This window comes from Lemur catta, chromosome 3 (genome assembly GCF_020740605.2).
Source record: "Lemur catta isolate mLemCat1 chromosome 3, mLemCat1.pri, whole genome shotgun sequence".
Taxonomy (NCBI): domain Eukaryota; kingdom Metazoa; phylum Chordata; class Mammalia; order Primates; family Lemuridae; genus Lemur; species Lemur catta.
In genome coordinates, this window is record NC_059130.1 from 106571288 (window position 1) to 106594122 (window position 22835).

The following is a 22835-nucleotide window of genomic DNA, read 5'->3' on the forward strand; positions in this document are numbered from 1 at the left end:
CCTTTCTTTGGTGCCCCTTTTTTCTTACACTATTTAAGACATAATATTTAAGGCTTCATGCTATTCATGCCCTTTGATTGTTGAGCTATAAACTGAAGAGGAAAAGCACCAATCCCTGGGGAGTCAGGAGGGGAAGACAAAAGAAAACAGCCAGACCCACCCACCTGTTTTATAGCATCTAAATTCTTTTGGGAGATCAAAAAAGAAAAAGAAAAACTATGGAAGCATCAAAGGAAACTTAAATATGACACTTATGAAATCTAAATAGGACACATTTTGTTTTATAAAATATTTTATTTTGTAAAATGTGTCTTAATGTTATTGATTTTTACATCAATTTGTTAGAAATGTAGGTGTCATTATTATTTAAACATTTAAGAATAAAAATAAATTATCCTATTTCTAGGGTAATTAAAATACTTAAATAGGTCAAACATAATATTAATCTTTTTATGCAACAGAAAAAGAAAGCTATAGCTACAGATTATAATCTGATATGATGGCACTGTCTACCACAAGATAAATACTGGTTTGATGAGGAAATCCCCTTGCCACAAATCTTCAATGAGGAATTAGAGGTCATTAGCATCATCCCACAGATGGTCCATTATATTAATACTACCATTACTTTCTTTCAGTGGAAGCCTCAATTATGGTGAGTGTGTGTATGTGCACGCACCCATGTGTTTTGGACTCCACTGATGTTTCAAACTGTTGTGTAAAAATTATCCTGCCTTTGAGTCAATTCAAAGCTCTGATCATGAAATTCATTTTTAACATGACAGCACTCAGAGCAGGAACAAGAATCCAATCAGTGAAGCTGTTTTTGTTTTTTTTTTGAGACAGAGTCTCACTCTGTTGCCCAGGCTAGAGTGCTGTAGCATCAGCCTAGCTCACAGCAACCTCAAACTCCTGGGCTCAAGCAATCCTCCTGCCTCAGCCTCCCGAGTAGCTGGGACTACAGGCATGTGCCACTATGCCTGATTAATATTTTTTTCTATATATTTTTAGTTGTCCAGCTAATTTATTTCTATTTTTTTTTAGTAGAGACAGGGCTCTTGCTCTTGCTCAGGCTGGTCTCGAACTCCTGAGCTCAAATGATCCTCCTGCCTCGGCCTCCCAAAGTGCTAGGACTACAGGTGTGAGCCACCGTGCCTGGCCAGTGAAGTTATTTAGACTGTAGTAATAAATATATCATAGAACTGGTGCAAACACTGACAAATGGTTTGACAGAACAAAAATATAGTCCAAAAATACACCCAAGACCTTACAAAACTTAGTGTGACCACACTAGCATCATAAACCAATAAAAAGGGTAGTTAGTTAATTACTTAATTTCAATTTTTTCTAAGTTATATTTTATAATCATTTTGTCAAATATCAAAAGCAAATATAAGTTCACTTCAATTATTAAACTTGTATTAATCTGTGTAATAATAAATTTAGGAATAAATGACACTGATAATGTTTCCTCTTTTCCCTATTACTTGATATAATATATTTACTTATGTATAGCAAATTTTTAATTTTAGCATAGGTTACATCTTGTTAAGATCACTCCTAGGTATTTTATAACTCTGGTTGTTATTGTAAATGACTTTTAACCCATTTCAATTTTCTATAGGTAACTTATTATACTTGTATACATTATATAACAATTCATTTTGGAACATTTATTTTGTGGTTAGCCAGCCATTTTACTGAACTTTGTTTCAGTTGATTCTCTTTGAGTATTTTTCTGAAGAGACAATAGTACCCATCAACAAATGCACAATTATTTTGTTCTTTACTAGAAACATACCTCTAATTAGTGTTTGTCTTACTATACTGTCTAGGACTCCCAAAATAATGTTGAATAAGGGTAGCAGTGGACATTTCTTCAGTATTTCACTGATAAACGTAGTGGTGTCTGTTGGTTTCAGAGAACTACTCTTTGTTTGTTTGTTTGTTTTGAGACAGAATCTCACTCTGTTGCCTGGGCTGGAGTGCCGTGGCATCAACCTCAAACTCCTGGGCTCAAGTGATCCTCCAAAGAACTATTCTTCATCATGTTAAACTATGTTAATAAATGTTGTAAAAAATTCACCTAGTCATATTCTTTCAATATATTCATAGATTTGTCACATCAAATGAAAAAAAGCAGTTTAAATTAGTATATTAAAAATATATAACTACTGTATATAGATAACTGCCCTAGGAAAAAATCCATGGAAGTAGATATTTCAAAATGTTATCAGTAGTTATTACTGGCAAGAAAGATCCAGTGTGATTTAAAACTTTATGCTTTATGCAATATTTTCTAATTTTCCTCAAAGAAATATGTTTTTTTGTAATCAGAAAAAAATATGATTTGTTGGATTTTTTTTTTTTTTTTTTTTTGAGACAGAATCTTACTCTGTCACCCCAGCTAGAGTGTAGTGGCATCATCACAGCTTACTACAACCTTAAAGTCCTAGGCTCAAGCAATCCTCCTGCCTCAGCTTCCTGAGTAGCTTGTACTACAGGTGTGCACCACCATGCCTGGCTAATTTTTCTAGTTTTTGTAGAGACAGGGTCTTGTTCTTGCTCAGGCTGGTCTCAAACTCCTGACCTCAAGCAATCCTCCTGGGTTGGCCTCCCAGAGTGCTAGGATTACAGGTGTGAGCCACCACACCTTGTCAATTTGTTGGATTTGATCTGCAGGTATTTTATGTCAACTTTCTATAACTATATATTCATTAAGTGAGATAGGACAAATGTACTTTTATATTATCTTTGTCAGCTTTTATTTTTTTTTTTTATTTTTTTTTTTTTTTGAGACAGAGTCTCACTTTGTTGCCCGGGCTAGAGTGAGTGCCGTGGCATCAGCCTAGCTCACAGCAACCTCAGACTCCTGGGCTTAAGCGATCCTACTGCCTCAGCCTCCCGAGTAGCTGGGACTACAGGCATGAGCCACCATGCCCGGCTAATTTTTTTGTATATATATTTTTAGTTGGCCAGATAATTTCTTTCTATTTTTAGTAGAGACGGGGTCTCACTCTTGCTCAGGCTGGTCTCGAACTCCTGACCTCGAGCGATCCACCCGCCTCGGCCTCCCAGAGCTAGGATTACAGGCGTGAGCCACCGCGCCCGGCCCTTTGTCAGCTTTTAGTTATCGAGATTCTGCTAACTTTATAAAATAAATAGATATACTTTCTCTTTCTCTGCTCTGCTATGGTTGATATACTGTTATACAGTTGTCCCCTCATATCCCTTAATTTCACTTTCTGCAATTTCAGTTACCCACAGTCAACCAGTCCAAAGCTATGAAATGGAAAACTCCAGAAATAAACAATTCATAAGTTTTAAATTGGTTGCCATTCTGAGTAGCATGATAAAATCTCACACCATCCTGCATCATCCTGCCCAAGACATGAATCATGTCTTTGTCCAGCGTATCCACACAGTATAGGCTCCCTGCCTGTTAGTCACCTTAGTAGCCATTTTGGTTGTGAGATCAACTCTAGCAGTATCGCAGTACTTATATTTAAGTAACCCTTATTTTACTTACTTGCTCTATTTTATTATTAGTTATTGTTTTTAAACCCTTACTGTGTCTAATTTATAATTCAAACTTTTTCATTGGTACATACGTATAGGAAAAAACATAGTATATATAGGATACAATACTATCCAGGATTCCAGGCATCCACTGGGGGTCCTGGAACATATCCCCTGTGGATAAGGAGGGACTACTATAATTATCTGCTCCATCAGTATGAATCAAATTGCTCATAACCCCTCTAGGCCTAGACACATTTTAACATTAGTCTACATGGGATTTTTATTTCTTGAGTCATTCTGCCAAATTATATTTTTCTAGAAAATTATCCATTTGTCAGGAATTCAACAAAGGTGCCACGGTAATTCAGTAGACACAGGAGAATACTTTCAACTTTGTACCATATCCAAAAATTAACTCAAAAAGAATCACTGACCTAAAATAAAACCCAAACTATAAATACCCTGAAGAAAAAAATAGTAGAGAATCTTTGTGACCTTCAATTAAGCAAAGATTTCTTAGAACACAAAAAGCATGAACCGTAAAAGAAAAAAATTGATTAAATTGGATTTCATTAAATTAAAAACTTTTGCTAGTAAGAAAATAAAAAGACAAGTCACAGGCTGGGAGAAAACATTTCCATAACATATATCATTGCCTAAACAGGGTGCATGACACATTGATAAGGGCTCAGTATACAGAAATAAATTCAGATGGAAACCAGTCTATAAATTCAGTCAACCTACCACACTTGCTATGATTTTCTAGGAATAAAGAATAGTCAGAAGTGATGAAAAATGATGACAGGACCCAGACAACAGTCCAGAATGCCAGCATTACTACCTTTCCAGGCTTGTATTACTATTACTATGAAGCATCTTTTTCTACCAACAGAAGAAATAATTACATGACATGTTATTCAAGTTCAGAGAAACTAGTGTCTGTTCATTCTATTTCCCTTAAGATTGGTAATTCTATTTTATGAAGAAAAATTAAAACCACTGGAAGAATGTATTATGTGCTTCCTGTTGGGCAGTGAAATATAACAGTAAAAAGACCTTGACCTCCATAAGTTTGTACTCTTTATTACAAAACAAGATGAGAGAGGATATTTAACATATATTAGTAGTAATGTTTTATTAGATTTCTACTCAAAACCTTAAGGGGAAAAATGAAATTGGCATTATTTTTGGCATCGTTTAATCCTGGGGGAATTTATAATCCTGGAGGAATTTATCTCCTACACACAGAGGATTTCAAAACTAATTAAGTTTCTGTCTTGTCCTTCATTATTAAAGAGGAGGGAGGAAAGGACTGTGATGGGCATATTTTGAGCTTCAAGTGGTAACAATATATCACCACACAATTTTTTCCCATGAACTCTGAAGTAAAGTGCATTAAACCTTCAGTGTGATTCCTTAATAAATGCTGTTGAACAGCTAGGAAAAAAAACCTTTATAACATAATAATTATTTATAAATTCAGATACAGAGTAAGAAAAAAATAGTTCACTTTAAGTATTTTTTAAAAGTATTTTTTAGAGACAGAGTCTTGCTCTGTTGCCCAGGCTGGAGTGCAATGGTGTGGGTCACAGCTCACTATTAACCTCAAACTCCTGGATTCAAATTATCTTCCTGCCTCAGCCTCCTGAGTAGCCAGGACTACAGAGTCATGAGCCAACACACCAGGCTAATCCTGGCTAATTCAACAAATTTTTTTTGTAGTTATAGTTGACTTTAATTATTTAGAAAATAATAAATTCTATTTATTACCTAAACAAACTGCTTCTCGTATTTCCTATTTAATATAAATTCTAATAAAAAAGGAAATATTACTTTGTAACTTCGTTCCTAGAAAACCATTCATATGAATAAAGCTTTTGCAACTAGCTAAAAATGTCCCTGATGAAGCAATAAAAATTACTAGCTTTAATAAATCTCAACCTTTCAATATGTCTTTTTTACTATTGTGTGTGGTGCAATAGAAGTGTGTATAAAGCACATTTGCATACTTAAGTAGGATGGTTATCTCCAGGAAAGGTATTTGTATGACTGAGCTGCAAGCTGAACTAGCCAGTTTTCTTCATGAAATACCATCTTCACTTGAAAGAATGAATGACAAACAAGCTTAGATATTTTTGACAGACATTTTCTCAAAAGTAAGCCTGTCACTAACAAAGAAAATTGACAATATTTGTTGCCAACGATATAATTCCAGCTTTCAAGTGAAAATTAGAATTTTGGAAAATTTATATCCATAGTGAGCCTGGCAGCTTCCCAACCTTAAAGATTTTTCTCATGAGACTAATAGTGGTATTAACAGATGTGATATTTAAATGTTGTATAATGAAATGTGTAAGCATCTGTCCATGTAGCAAAGGTCCTAGAGGCCTTAGGCCTGTCCCTCTGGCACTTCATGGGTAAAAATCCCTTACTATTTTTATTTTCAGAATACTACAGTAATTATTTAAAAATATATCTACATAATTGTTAGCTAACTTGATTGTAACAAAATTCTTACTCCATGTTACAAGAAACAGTTAAACTCATTTTACACTCAATTTTTTTCTTTGTCAAACCACATTGAGTATACCAAATTCTTATCATATATATAGTAAATAACTAAAACAAATCAGAATACCATTTAGAAGGAAGAATGGAGACAGAGAAGAAGTCTGATAGTTAAATATAACTATGAATCATTTCTATTTTTCTCTAACATCCACATTATGAACGTAAATGTTAATTTACAAATTCCAAGTATAAAAGAAAAATCCTCTCACTAACAAAGAACTCAAATTTTTACCTATCTTAGGAAACAATCAAAAGCATATTCTTGGTACCAAGTTAATATTGTTAAAAAAAAGAAAAAAAAGCACTTTTACTTTATCTTTCAATTGACTACTGGTCAACTATAACTTCCCTAACAACTCACACTTTGATACTCTCTAGTAAATTTAAGTTATATTTAAATTTAATTTCAGTTGAATTTAATTAGTTTAATAACAAATCTAATTAATTGGGTTATACTGGGTTTAAGTTATTTGCACTTATGTTAAGTAAAGCTAGGAGGTCGGAAAGAAAACTAGTTTCCAGTAAAAATCTTGGAGTTGTCATGGTCATTACTCCAGTTATTCATATTGACAAGTTCTTCAGAATTTGTCACGAGGGCTGGGCAGGGTGGCTCATGCCTGTAGTCCCAGAACTTTGGGAGGCTTGAGGCAAGGAGTTTGACACCAGCCTGGGCAACATAGAGACTCTCTACAAAAAATTTTAAAATTAGCTAGGGTGGTAACATGAGCCTATAATCCCAGCTACTTGAGAGGTTGAGGTGGGAGGATCACTTGAGCCCAGGAATTCAAGGATGCAGTGAGCTATGATCACGCCACTGCACTCCAACCTGGTGACAGAGTGAGACTCTATCTCAAAACAAACCAACAAACAAAAAATTGTCACCATGTGACTAAAATAAACTCAATTTACCAAATTCTTCATAAATAATTCCCTCAAGAATTAAGTTGGTAATGAAACTGTAAAATTTATGAATAAATACTGACTGCCCTCTGGTGTTCAAACTAAGGATCTCATTGACGAACTAGGTTAATCCTGTAGGGAAAAAAAAAGGCCCAGGTCCTAAAGAAGTCATCTAGAGTCACTAAAATCACAGGAGAAATTCTGATCTTGCCAGGTTTTAAACAGCAGCCATCTCAAAGCAAGACAAAAACTATTAATCAGAGCTATCTGATTACTAGTACCAGTAGCCAAAGAGTCTAACCTCAGTCATCAACTGCAACTGGGCAAGAACAAAACATAAATTTGGTAAAATTTTTACTATACTTCCTTAACTTGCATTGGCATAAAAAGGAATTCAGACTTCTTTCTACATAATAAAGAATCAGAAAAGGCTTGAATCAAATGCTTCCTCCAGTGGGGTTGGGCGTGGTGGCTTATGCCTGTAATCCTAGCACTCTGAGAGGCCGAGGCAGAACAGCTTGAGCTCGGGAGTTTGAGATTAGCCTGAGCAAGAGGGAGATTCTATCTCTACTAAAAATAGAAAAAAATTAGCCAGGCATGGTGGCATGCACCTGTAGTCCCAGCTACCCAGGAGGCTGAGGCAGGAGGATCACTAGAGCCCAAGAGTTCAAGGCTGCAGTGAGTTATGATCGTGCAACTGCACTCTCCAGCTTGGGCAACAGAGTGGGATCCTATCTCTTAAAAAAAAAAAAAAATATGGTTCAACACAGTAAATGACTTTGTAGTCAAAAAGGCAGACAGCAAACCTTTGTGTATATAGATTTATATTCCCTTACTCATCTTGCTAGATGAAATATGATATACAGGCAAAACTTAATTACAGAAAGTATACATGCCTGCTATTATAATTATGTTCATGTTACCTTTCATTGGCCAAGTACTAATGAAGCACTACAAAGCACACTTGTTTCTTAAATACTAACAGAACTACATTTCTAACCAAACAGAAGTATATGTAAGTTACTGGGTGATCAAGATAGAGAACTTTAAATTTCTCATTTAAACATGCTGAATGATTCTTGTTTTTATTTGAGATAACTAACATTCTCAAGCAGCAGGTCTCAAAGTGTGGTATAGGGACTCCTGGGGATCCCCCCCACTACTCTTTCAGGAGGTCTGTAAGGTCAAAATTATTTTTTCAAACCATTTTTTTTTTTTGAGACAGAGTTTTACTCTGTTGCCCAGGCTGGAGCAGTGTTGAGATTATAGCTCGCTGCAGCTTCAAACTCCTGCACTAAAGCAATTCTCCTGCCTCAGCCTCCTGAGTAGCTAGGACTACAGGTGTGCACCATCATGCCCAGCCCCATTTTTTTAATTGATGCATAACAGATGTACATAGTTTCAGAATACACATGATAATTTAACACATCAATTTGTAAAGATAAAATCGGTGTACTTTGGATATCCACCACCTTAAATATTTGTCTTTTCTTTTTGCTAGAAACATTTGAATTATTCTCTTCTAGCTATTTTGAAATGTACAATAGATAGAATTATTTTTATACTAATACTAAGATGTTATTTGACTTTTCAGTCTCATTATCTTCCAGCTGTACAGTTGATGGATCTTCCTTCCAGAGCCTACATGGTATGTACTGTAATAACACAACAGATTGAATGTAGAAGCAGATATGTGAATCCAGCTCTATTCTATTAAACCAGACATTAGATATTTACAAAATCATAAAACATTCTTCTCATTTTTTTTTTATTTTGGAAGCTATTTTTCATTAAAAAAAAAGTTGCATGTGTAATAGATAATGGGTTTATCAATGTTATTTTTAAATTTCTCAGGTTTAATTTATAATATAGTAAATATCAATAGATATAAGTCATACAAACAAAACCTCCTTGGAGCCCTCAACTATCTTAAAGTGTATAATCAGATACTGAGAGGAAAGAGTTTGAGAATTACCAATCTAGAGAGTAGCATATTGAACATGAAAGAATAATTTGCACTCACAGGTTTAATGGAGGTGAGGATACAACACAAATGTCATTTAAGAAAAATGCAGATGATACTCACCAAATTGATCTTCCATGCCACTATTAACCAGTTTAGGGAGGTAGGGTACAGTTTCTAAACAGAGAAAAAGGTAAATGATATGCTTAAACAAAATCTATTGCCTTTGTAAAGGAAAATGAAATCACCCCCCAACTCCTTATGCAAAAGGGAAAATCAAGTCTGGAGGCTTAGTTATGCAACACCTTCTTCTGAATGAGTAACTGTTACTAACATTATGCATTAGCCAGATCCCCATGGAAAGGTAAAGTCCTCAGGCATCTAAGGAGAAGTGCCCCAACTCTCATAATTCTTTGCTGGCCTCCCATAAACAAGGGCAGGCCAATCGTAACTTTAGGTCTGCAGTCTATGTCTGGCTCCTAACTGGCAGTGGTCGCCCACACCTGTAATCTCAGCACTTTGGGAGGCCTAGGCAGAAGAATCACTTGAGACCAGGAGTTTTGTAGAGCCCCTTGTGTCTACAAAAAAACAAAAAAAGAAGAAGAAAGGTGATTAGGCCACCAGGGCTCTGCCCTCATGGATGGATTAATGACATCACAGGGAGAGTGGGCTAGTTATAATAATAAAAGCTAGTTCATCCCCATCTTGCTTTCTTGAGGTCCCTTGTCCTTCTGCCATGGGATGACACAACAAGTTGGCTCTCACCAGATACAAAGCCCCTAGATCTTGGACTTCTTAGCTTCCAGAACTGTAAGATATACATTTCTTTTCTTTATAAATTACCCAGTCTGTGGTATCATTATAGCAACACAAAATGGACTAAGAAAAAGTAAAGAAAAAACAGTAACTACAATGACAATGGAATTGAATGGTTATTGCTAAACTCCATTGGTGCTCTAGGAAAAGATAACAAAATGATGAGAGTGATTAACAGTCAATTGAAAGCCAAATGTGAAAGCCACAGGGCCTCCTTGGTAACTTACAAAGAGGCTCTTTTGTCTAGTAGCAGGACAGAAAAAGCTGAAGACCAGGCCCAGGAGTGAATCATTAGAGCAACCCAGCTCCCAAGAAGGTTACTTTTCAGCCAAGGGAGGTGTGTTATACCCATTTCAGGGCCCTGATTGAGAAAGAATGAGAATCTAATACATGAGATGAAGCCATCTGAGATGATGCCCATCCATAATTTCAAATGTCTAGATAACTGCTTAACGCCCAAGACTGCAAAAGTAGGCCATTCTCCCTATACGAGCTAGCACTCTCCTGCTGTATAACTATAACGCATAGGCCTCCCCACCCTACTTCCCAAAAAACAATACCCTCTCAGGATTTGCCACCATACTCCCTAGCTAACCACCATGCCTCCTAGCTAGCAGGCCTTTAATTTGTAATAAGTAGGTCACAGCATAACCCAGCCTGGATGTGCTGGGCCTGTCAAGGTCAGAAAGGAACTATAGGCCGGGCGCAGTGGCTCACGCCTGTAATCCTAGCACCCTGGGAGGCCAAGGCGGGAGGATCCCTCGAGGTCAAGAGTTCGAGACCAGCCTGAGCAAGAGCGAGACCCCATCTCTACTAAAAAATACAAAGAAATTATCTGGACAACTAAAAATATATATAAAAAATTAGCCGGGCATGGTGGTGCATGCTTGTAGTCCCAGCTACTTGGGAGGCTGAGGCAGAAGGATTGCTTGATCCCAGGAGTCTGAGGTTGCTGTGCGCTAGGCTGACGCCACGGCACTCTAGCCTAGACGACAGAGCGAGACTCTGTCTCAAAAAAAAAAAAAGAACTATAACTTTATATATACTTTTATGTTTATGATATTAATTTCACAATACAATAAAAATATTTTAAGCCAATACTGAAGATTAACAATAAAATTTTCCCTTAAAAAGCATTACTGGGGTTTAACAAACCCTGTTCTAGAACAAAATCTCATCACAACATCCCCCTGGCTTTAAGTTCAAGATAAAGTTCAAACTCCCTAACTTGACTAACATGATCCTGTGTGATCCAGCCTGTTTACCTTCCTGATATCATTCCTTGCCAGTCTTCTCTGCTGCCTACTATATGTTACATAAACTGAACTATGTCCCACTTTCTGAATGAATCATATTTCTTCTCACATGCGCCTTTGCACATGCTGTTTCCTCTATCTTTTTTCTTTTCTTTAAAAATTTTTTTTACTTTTTCATTTTCTTAATTTTTTTTTTTGCTTTTTTTTTTTCCCACAAAATTACCCTTTACTTTAAACTCTTTTTCCTACCTCTTTATACAGCTAATTCCCCTTCAGGCCTCAAGCTTACCTAACATCCTCCAGGATACCTTCTGTATTAGTCAGGGCTCTTCAGAGAAGCAGAACCAGTAGGATGGATACAAACATACACACGAGAGAGAGAAAAAGAGAGAGAGAGAGAGAGAGAATTAAAAGAGATTTATTTCTAGGAATTATCTTATATGATTGTGGGAGCTGGTAAATCAGAAATCTGTAGGGCAAACCACCAGGCTGAAAACTCTCAGGCAGAAGTTGATACTGTAGCTTGGAGACACAGAAAACTTCTACCTCAGGAAAACCTCAGTTTGTCCCTAAGGCCTTTAAATTGACTAGATGAGGTTCACCCAGATTATCAAGGATAATCTTTACTTAAAGGCAACTGATTGTAGATGTTAATCACATCTACAAAATACCTTCATAGCAACATCTAGATTAGTATTTAATTAAATAGTGGGTACTGTAGCCTAGCCAAGTTGACACATAAAACTAACCATTACACTTTACTGTACAAATTAATACAATCACTGTACCTATACAGCAGATCCCTTGAAGCTGCACCAAAGCTCTATAAAGTAGGAGCTAAAATACTGATGCTTAACAAGCGCTTTTGAGGCAATAGTTTTATCAATCAAACAAATGCAAAAATAAATTCTATTTTTATAATTAGAAAAAAATGGCAACCTTTCTAACTCATACTCCTTGTACATCCAGTAACATTATAAAGTCAGAAATGCTTCTTAAATCTATCCTCTCATCCCTACAGCCTACTGCCTTAATCCAGATCCTTATTATTATTAATAATATATCTCAGTATTTGGGATCCTATAATAATAGCTAACCCTTATTTAGTGCTTACTACACAGTAGGTGCTGTTTGTAGTCTAATAGCTTATTTGATCTTTTTAAAAATAACCTCAAGAAGCAGGTACTATTCTTATCCTCATTTTATAGATAGGGAATCTGAAGTACAGAGAAGTTTAATAATTTGACCACAACACTCACAATCATGCCTGTTCTGGAGATACTGCAATCTGCCTTACGGGGGTTGGGGTATAAAATAGAATGACATAGGTTAAGCGTCTAACATTGTGCTTGGCTTACTAGGTTCCTGATAAATGTTTACGCAATGAATGAATGAATGTTCAACAGATACACATTCACTTCTTTCCCTCCTGAGGACCAGAACTGAACTAAAGAAATAAATAGAACCAGGCACTCCACCTGTAGCACATGTAGTCCCAGCTACTCAAGAGGCCGAGGCCCAGGAGTTGGAGGTTGCAGTGAGCTATCATGATGCCACTGCCCTCTACCTGAGGTGACAGAGTGAGACTCTGTCCCCCCTCCAAAAAAAAAAACAGAAACAAAAAATAAAAAGACAGAAAAAGCCTAGACTATAAGGGAAAAATTATAAAAATCTGACTAAATGAACTTCTATTTATGAAAATGATTACTGATTTTTTATTTTTCAAACTGTACATATATATCATATATATACATATTCTTTTATTTAAAAAGTATGCTAAAACAAATACTTGCATACCAGGCACTCAGATTGAAGAATAAAAACATTACCAGTAGAGTCAAAGCCCGATGTTCCCCTTGATGATTACATTTCCCTTTGTCCTACCCAGATTACATCACTCTCCTAAATTTACGTTTATCATTCCAGTATATATCTTTTTATGGTTTTAACATGTATATATCCCTAAACGTCACTGTTTTCTATGTTTTAAACTTTATATATATATAATTGATCTCATGCTGCACCAATTCTTCTGCTACTTAATTTACTCAACATTATATTGGTATATTCTTCCATGTTTATATATTAATATGTGTCTGGTTTATTCATTTTTACCGCTATATAGTATTTTACCATTATTTCTTCATCTCAGGAGTTTAAAATGCAAAGTATTTCAGAAGTGATAAATAACAGATCCTCCACAGCTGGATGCAGAGAGTATCTGTGGGTTTTGATAGCATTAATACAAGAAATATCTGAAGAACGCACCATTAGTAAGAGCTAAGGAGCAGGTGAGACTCTAACATTGTGAATAGAAGTGTAAAAGGTCTGGCCAGACATGGTGGCTCAAGCCTGCCACCTCAGCACTTTGGAGGCTGAGATGGGAGGATCGCTTGTGGCCAGAACTGGGGAACATAGCAAGACCCTGTCTCTACAAAAACTAAGAAAAATTAGCTGAGTGTGGTGGCATGCACCTATAGTTGCAGCTACTTGAGCGATTGATGCAGAAGGATCACTTGGACCCAGGAGTTTGAGGTTACAGTGAACTATGATGGTGCCATTGCACTCCAGGCTAGTGACAGAGCAAGATCCCATCTCACAAAAAAAAAGTAATGAAAGAGTCATTTCATGTCATGTACCATATCAGGCACTACACATATTTGAGTAAGGTTTGGTCTTTACCCTTAAGAAGCCAGTATACTAATAGAGAAGTTGAGATGGTCATGTAAACAATATGATATGTATAATAATGGAAATACAGGAAGCAAAAAAAAGAGTTTCTTCTTTGCTTTTTTAGCCACATGAGAAGTAGGGCTGGACTTCTAGGTAATGCTAAAGCTACCCCACTCCTTGATTTCAGCTCCAGAACAAAAAAGGGAGATTTTGGCTCTAACATGATTCTAAGCTTAATCAAAATACACAATGTTTAAAATCATCATCAAAATAATTAAACCTAAATTTGCACTGGCAGAGAAAGAACAATTAAAGGACTATTATATCTATGTATTTCTTGATCTTGACTTAAAAGGGCATCACTACAGAAATAAAATTAGGAAACAAATCATCCGTTCTTCTAGAATGACCTTCAGATGCTACTACCTTAATATAAGGAGTAAACACTATAATCTACATGTATCTTTATTATCTGTCACCAAAGAATCTACCCTTTTTCCTGGAAATTTGAAAAGCCTCAGAAAGCTCTACAGTTTCCTAAAATTATTTTCTTTGCTATTTCTAAACTAGTTTTGTCACTACAAAGCACACAAATTTTGTAGCAATAAACAGAATAAGTTCATAAAGAACTCAATCTGTTTTTGCCTTATCACAAGAAAATGAAACATTATACAGAGATTTACAATCATGCTCTTGGTAAAGATGCAGTTTTACAAATGTCTTTTTAAAAGTCTGTTCAAAAGAAGTTACACTTAAAAGTTTACTTTTTTTTTTTTTTTTTTGAGACAGAGTCTCACTTTGTTGCCTGGGGCAAGTGCCATGGTGTCAGCCTAGCTCACAGCAACCTCAAATTCTCGGGCTCAAGCAATCTTCCTGCCTCAGCCTCCCGAGTAGCTGGGTCTATAGGCATATGCCATGACACTTGGGTAATTTTTCATTTCTATTTTTAGTTGCCTGGCTAATTTTTTTTCTATTTTTAGTAGAGACGGGGGTCTCACTCTTGCTCAGGCTGGTCTCGAACTCCTGAGCTCAAGTAATCCACCCGCCTCAGCCTCCCAGAGTGCTAGGATTACAGGCGTGAGCCACCGCACCCAGCTTAAAAGTTTACTTTTAAGAACAAATAATCAACATCTAACATATTACTTAAGGGTAAAGATATTAAAAATGAGACCAATTTCCCTTTTGAAGAAAAACTGTGCCCTTCTCCTCCTAGTTAAACTTGATACTTCTGTTACTACCAAGAAGTAAGAATCAGCTCTTTAAAACAGAGGTGTGGCTTACTAGTAAGCAAAAATACTGCATGCTAGGCCAAATTCTCTTAGAAAATATCACTAGTGAGTTATAAAGGACATTACTTTCAGGAAAAATGCTTATAGATCTCAGGAAGGGCAATTCCTCACTCCAAAGATCATGACAAAAATCGATATCCAAAAAGATAACAGCACTGTTTATTTCTGGCATTATATACATCACATTCTGAGAAAATCCCCAAAGACAAGACATACATTTAAAAGCTACAATTTAATGATAACATTAAAATTAAAAAAAAATTCAGTACCAAACCTTAACTATGATAATACTATTTATACAATTTCTAAATATAATCTATCCCAAAACAAAAAGTTAAAAAAAAAAAACCGAAGTTCATATTTATTTTCAATTCAACCTTTAAAAATAGTTAAGAGATGAAGACGCATGAACAGATAAAGGGGCAAAGAATTATAGCAGCGAATTCACTGAAGAAATACAAACAGCTAATAAACATGAAAAGATGTACAACCTAACTACTAACTAGGAAAATGCAAATGTAAAATTAGTTTGAGTTGGTTTTCCTTGCCTATCAGAGTGGCTAGAATTTTTTTTTTCCCTGAGCCCATCTTTCTGCAGAATTTGGAGATTTAAAATATCCAGTACTGATGGTATTCCTTTTTTTTTTGAGACAGGGTCTGATTCTGTTGTCCTGAGTACAATGGCATCATCATAGCTCACTGCAATCTCAAATTCCTAGGCACAAGTGATCCTCCTGCCTCAGCCTCCTGAGTAGCTGGGACTACAGACATGCACCACCACACCTGGCTAATTTTTCTATTTTCCTGTAGAGGCAAGGTCTCCCTATGTTGCTCAGGCTGGTCTTGAACTTCTGGCTTCAAGTGATCCTCTTGCCTCGGCCTCCCAAAGTGCTGGGATTACAGGAGTGAGCCACCATGCATGGCCTATAATATATTTTGAAATCAAGTAGTATGATGCCTCCAGCTTTATTCTTTTTGCTCAAGATTGCTTTAGCTATTTAGAGTTTTTTTCTAGTTCCATATGAATTTTAGGATTGTGTGGTATATTTTAATACATACAGTAAAGATACACTGATATCCTCAATCATAATGCTCTCCCTCAAATTTAAATTCAGAGGAAGAGACAGGAGGCAAAGTTGGGTGTATGTAAGTAAAAGGAAGTAGAAAGTGCTCTCTCATACCTTATTATTGGTTCTATACAGTTACTCATTGTTATCTATTGGCAGCATTTTTTTTTTCTGAGACAAGGTCTTGCTATGTTGCCCTGGCCGGAGTGTAGTAGGCTATTCACAGGCATGATCATAGCGTACTGTGGCCTCGAAATCCTGGGCTCAAACAATCCTCCAGCTTCAGCATCCCGAGTAGCTGGGACTACAGGTGTGTGCCTCTGTGCCTGGCTGACAGCATTTTTAATAGAGATTTATCCATGAGAGGGGGAAAAAAGGTAGGGCTATTATTATTAAATTCTCTCCTAGGAATTCTCCCCCTTTCTACTCACTGGAGAGGGGAAAAAAGTGAGAGCTCCACTTTTTAACCTTGCTTAATAAACAATCAACTCACCCAAGCTTTACCAAAGAACAACCATTTCTCTATAAACCCTATTCTGATGTAAACAAGAAAGAAATATATCAACACTAATATGAAAAAGAGACTTTAAAAAAAAAATCTCTGATCCTTTATAAAGTGAAGATTTTAATTTTTTTTTTTTTTTTTTTGAGACAGAGTCTCACTCTGTTGCCCGGGCTTGAGTGAGTACCGTGGTGTCAGCCTAGCTCACAGCAACCTCAAACTCCTGGGCTTAAGCGATCCTACTGCCTCAGCCTCCCGAGTAGCTGGGACTACAGGCATGCGCCACCATGCCCGGCTAATTTTTTCTATATATATTTTTAGTTGTCCAGATAGTTTTTATTTCTATTTTTAGTAGAGACGGGGTCTCGCTCAGGCTGGTCTCGAACTCCTGACCTCGAGCGATCCACCCACCTCGGCCTCCCAGAGGGCTAGGATTACAGGCGTGAGCCTCCGTGCCCGGCCTGAAGATTTTAAATTTCTAATAACCTAGCTGATATTAGTATCACAAGATTAATAAGAACACTTTATAAGTAGAGTCTTACAAAGTCCAAAATGCCCTCACAAAACAATCATTACTGGGAATAACTGGATAGCATTATTTTTTAACAGATTAACTTAGACATTTTTATCCGACATATCAAAATGAGTTTTTCAAAAAGTTAAAAAAAAGCTAATAATAAAAATACAAGTTGAGAATTTAATAAAGTATTTACTCTACCTATGGAGAAATAATTTTTTTTTATCCAGATAATTTTTATTTCTATTTTTAGTAGAGATGGGGTCTCGCTCAGGCTGGTCTTGAACACCTGACCTCGAGCGATCCACCCGCCTGGGCCTCCCAGAGGGCTAGGATTACAGGCGTGAGCCACCGCGCCCAGGCGGGAGAAATAATTTTATAATGATAGAATATAAGAAATTACAAAAGGCCAGGTGTGGTGGCTCACATCAGTAATCCCAGTGCTTTGGGAGTCTGAGGCAGGAGGGTTGCTTGAAGCCAGGAGTTTGAGACCAGCCTGGGCAACACAGCAAGACCCTGTCTCTACAAAAAAATTTAAAAAAATTAGGCGAGTGTGGTGGCACCCACCTATAGTCCTAGCTACTCAGGCGGCTGAGGTGGGAAGATCGCTTGAGCCCATGAATTTGAGGCTGCAGTGAGCTACTGTGGTACCACTGCACTCCAGCCTGAGCAACAGAGCTAAACCCTGTCTCAAAAAAAAAAAAAAAAGATAGGAATATACCCTTAAATAAGGTATAATCAACATCTTTACAAAAAATAGTCCTACAAATTTAGCTAACAAGTTCACAGTTAAGAGAATAAATGTATAGAAAATCTTTAATACTGGAGTTTAAAAAAAAAGAAAGAAAAGAAAAAGTTATAGATTTGATTCAAAATTCATTTAACTATATACCTAGAAGAATACCTAGGAATATCATACACTACAAATAGATTTCTAAATTCAATACACCAACAGGGCTCACACCTTAAGAGATTTCCCTTACCACTCAGTATTACTTTAAACTGGTGCTCCTTCATACACTGATCACACTACTACAACTATCTTTTCCTTTGCCAGGTGTAATGATGTCTTTTTTCTTACATATTAAACACTATATAGCTTGCAAAGACCTGTATCTTATCTGACACCTATTATGAAAAAGTTACCTTCCCTATTTAACAAATGAGGGTAACCAGAGAAGTTAGCTGATTTGTTCATAGCTGATTTGTCCATGGATATTTACAGCTAAGAAGTGATAAAGGTAGAATTAGAACGTAAGTCTTCAGATTCTGAAGGTAGTAGATGCATTATATTGAGGAAAGATGTCAGAACTTTCAGACTGTCAAAACAAATATTGGTACTTTAAACACAATAGAGAAATTAAACTGAAAATCAAGCTTGCATCTGAAAGCTGCACAGTTTTCCCTAAACCATCTCTTCCCTAAAAATCAAACAGCCACTCAACACTGAACTTTTCCTTGGAATATTTTTAGTTGTAAATCATTAACATTCTAGAATTTGAGAGATGAGAAAATTGAAGCAGAAGACTTGTGACTTGCTCAGGGACAGTGGCATTAGAGGCTTCATTACAACGTAGTGCATCTGCGTCTTCTTCTAAGGCCCACATCAAGAGTAATTGTCAAAAAATTTTGTTTTGGCCAGGTGCAGTGGCTCACGCCTGTAATCCTAGCCCTCTGGGAGGCCGAGAGGGGTGGATCGCTCGAGGTCAGGAGTTCAAGACCAGCCTGAGCGAGACCCCGTCTCTACTACAAAAAAAATGGAAAGAAATTATCTGGCCAACTAAAAATATATATAGAAAAAATTAGCCGGGCATGGTGGCGCATGCCTGTAGTCCCAGCTACTTGGGAGGCTGAGGCAGTAGGATCGCTTAAGCCCAGGAGTTTGAGGTTGCTGTGAGCTAGGCTGACGCCACGGCACTCACTCTAGTCCGGGCAACAAAGTGAGACTCTGTCTCAAAAAAAAAAAAAAAAATTTTGTTTTAATGAGAATGTAGGAGAGAGAACAGATGGACTATTGGGTAACTTGGTTCTGACTTTATCTGGGCCCTAACTGCTGTTCAACAACCCTTTTGCACATCTCTGGTTGGCTACCTTACCTTTTCCACAATTGCTATTCCAAACTTTTTTTTGAGAAGAGGAACTCCTGGTCTCAAGCAATCCTCCCACCTCAGCCTCCCGAGTCCCAGGAGCGCTATTCCCAACTTTTGACACTCTGAAGTCCAAGAGCCCATGTGTCCTTTTATCATTCTGCAGATAACCCTTTCCTTCAGTGAGGAAGATAAAAAAGAGGTTCTCAGACATGAACAGGCCCAGTGAGGCAGCAGTTATGAACCTGGAAATATATCTCATTTCCAGATCTCTTCCATTACATACAAAATGGAGTGCCTGGGAAATTTAATCTTTTTGTTTGTTTAGAGACAATGTCTCCCTCTGTAGCCCAGGCTGGAGTACAGTGGCCTGATCACAGCTCACTGTAACCTCCAACTCCTGGGCTCAAGCGATCCTTGCACCTCAGCCTCTAGAGTAGCTGGGACTACTACATGGCACATGCCATGCCCTGTTAAATTTTTTTTTTTTTTTTAGAGACAGGGTCTTGCTCTGTCTCCCAGGCTGGAATGCAATGGCACGATCATAGCTCACTCCAGCTTTGAACTCATGGGCTCAAGCAACGACCACCACCCTTACCTTAGCCTCCCAAACTCTTGGGATTAGAGGTGTGAGCCACCTCACCCAGCTTTCTTCAACTTCCAAATGGGGATACTCACTCACTCTACGGAATTATTGTGAAATTAAATAAAATAACTCCTATAACAGCACCTAGATCAGTGCCTGGGTACAGAATAAACAATTGGTAACAACTATTCCTGTCACCTTCCACCTCCATCACTTCCAAATATGTCTTCTTCCATCACTTTCTTCATCTTTCCTTCTCAAGGTTCATCTCTCCATAAGCTTTTGGTTCTATTTCCTCCTGAGGTTTCTTCATTATCTAGGTTTTCCCTTGTGCAGATCTTCAATATCTGCCTCTCTGCAGGCTCCTTTCCCTTTCTTTGCAAACATGTCAAATCTCTCCCATCCTTTAATATCAAAACAAAACAAGCCCTGGATCCTGCCTCCTTTTTAGCACTTACTCTCTAAATATCTCCTCTAAACCCTCTAACCTACCTTTGAGAATGCAAGCAATTATCTTTCTAAATGGATCAGATTATGTCACTTACCTGTTTAAAAAGCTTTGATGGCTTAATAATTCCCTAATCATAAAGCCTAAAATGTTTCAGCAAAGTATTTTGAATCCTTCTCAGCACCGAGCTCATGAACCTTTCCCTTCAACAGCCACTGTACCCTTCAACTGCCCAACCCAGGGGTCCAGGGACCTCTGAGTAGCCCATAACGTTCTAAAATTATATGCAAATGTTTACTTATGTACAGTTTTATCAGGCAAATATCCATTGCTTTTCCCAAATTTTCGAGAGGGGGTATGTCAATCAAAATAATGTTAAAAAAATATGTTAAAAACCAGTTGCAATATACTCTAGCCATACCAGACTATTCATTCTTTCCCAGATACACACCTTATATTTTTGCAACTTCATTCTTATGCTCAAGCTGCTCCCTCTACCTGGAATAACCTTAATAGTAACTGATATACCTGAATTCTACTCATCCCTCATGACCAAATTCCAAAATCACATCCTCTGTAATGCCGTCCTTCACTGGTTACCAAAACAGAATCTTTCAGTCCCTATGTGTTTTATAACATACATCTTTTTAATACTTACCACTTACCACTGTCTTTTTAACACTTATGTGGTTTAATATAGTAAGATTTTGGAGGCAAAGGCTTTATGCCTTCACATCTTTGTACCACCAGAACATAATCCAGATTCTAGCACACAATGAGCAAAACAAAAATATCTCAATAAAAGAATCATTTTGGTTCTGGTATTCTCTAGAACTGCACCTGCCTGCTTTTGTTCTTCATTCACTCATTCAGCAAACACCTATAAAGTCTCAGCTATTAGAGAGGCTGAGGTGGGAGGATCGCATGAGCCCAGAAAATCAAGTCCAGCCTGAACACAGCAAGGTCCTGTCTCTAAGAAAAAAGAAAAAGAAAAAAAGACAGCTAACTGCAACAATATTAAATGATAGTCTTATTTGATAAATGCTATGAGAAAGGTCTATACAAATGGTTATTGTAGGCCCTGTGAAGACCAAACAGTCTGTGAAAGTTTTACAATGGGACATCAGACTCTCTTAGACCAAAGAATCCAGCCATTCACTTCTTTCCTTGTATTAGTAAATAACCTTCTTCCAGTGCTCCTTTTTCTTTTCTAATAGTAGTAAAAATAACTTACCACAGGAATTGGAAGCATATAATGCATCCAAATACTTATCCTATTTGTTCTTGGAAACAATCCCACAAGTTAGGTAGTGTAGTAATCATTATACCCATGTTAAAGAGGAGAAATCTAAAGCTCAAAGAGGTTAAGTGAGTTGCTCAAGGTTGCACAGTTAATAGAGTGGATTTTATCTATTTAGTATTTATTTACTATCTGACACCTCCGTCTTCTCACTCAACCCTAATCAGTCTGTAAACCCCAAGAAGACTTGTTTTCATTGCTTTTCTCTCAGGGTCTAGAACAGTGCCTAGAACATAACAGGCTTTCAATAAATATTTGTTGATTGAATGAATGAATGGGATTTGGAAATAAAGTAAACCAAAAGCAAAAAACACAAGGAAAAAATTCTTTGCCATTATGATGGCATAATAAAAGATTTAAAACAGGCTTCTACTAGTTAGAAAGGCTAGAATACATAATTGTAGTGACTCAATTCCATTGGCATGTTATGCATTTTACCTAAGAAGAGTTTAAGTATGGGAGGTGAAGTAGTTTTCTATTTCTGATGTCACATTCATAGCATGTACTGACATAAATCCAAGACTTAACTGCAGGTTTGAAACTGATTAAAAGTTTTTAATAAAGCAGAAACTAAAGAAAGCATTCTCTTGAGTCTTGACGCTTTGACCAAAAAAGTACAGTGTCTGAATTTCAGTTCTGTCTTCTATGTTAGTTTCAGCAGCCAAAGCTATTGTATCTATGTACTCCAACATGCTTCTTATTAAAACTTTCAGCAAAAATTAGTCACAACCACAACCAAGTGACTCACCACCCTTTCACCACAAAGACTCCATAAAACTGATATTCTGCCTAGGTACAAGGTAATCAGACTGCATCAGAAGACAAACTGATGGCACCCATGTTCAGTACGACTTATGGGAAAGACTGTTTATGGTTCTAGAAATTCCAGTTCCTTATAAATCAGTTTGCTCTGATTGGAAAATATTTCCATTATTTTTCTGCAGTATTTAGACTTCAGCAAATTAAAGCTGTTGGTGGTTGTATGATTAGTAGCTGTAGTAAGTGTGAAGTAATGGAAAGAGCACTAGTCTTGGAAGTATGGTTTACTCTGCTTTTTCCATATCTGGGTTAAAGTATAACCCTGGGTAAGTCACTTAACATCTTAGAGGCTAGGTTTTAGCAGCTGTAAAATGAGGAACAACCACCTCAGAGAATTGTAGTGAGAATTAATTTACACAATGTGTAGTAACTTGTTAAAAAAATTGATAAAATTATGTTTGAACAAATAACTAACAGCCAGTCAATAGCAAGTGCTGTTTCATAAAGTATTTGTAAAACTTCTAGAGCAATTCCATGGATGCTTCTTCAAAGCATAGCCAGGAAAATATAAAAGCCCCC

At 36.9% G+C, this 22835-nt stretch overlaps 1 protein-coding gene across 5 annotated transcripts in view; it reads right to left on the reverse strand.

Moving 5' to 3' along the window:
* Positions 1-22835, reverse strand: part of PHACTR4 (phosphatase and actin regulator 4) — an 87412-nt gene that overhangs the window by 63003 nt on the left and 1574 nt on the right. For 3 of the 5 annotated variants that reach the window (XM_045545768.1, XM_045545770.1, XM_045545772.1), the window contains exon 2: positions 9080-9133. In XM_045545768.1, the coding sequence (XP_045401724.1) occupies positions 9080-9095 (16 nt within the window). In that variant the 5' untranslated portion in view covers positions 9096-9133. Of the gene's footprint in view, positions 1-9079; positions 9134-11317; positions 11357-22835 lie in introns of all 5 variants that reach the window. The other 2 variants (XM_045545766.1, XM_045545763.1) reach the window with 1 other exon arrangement.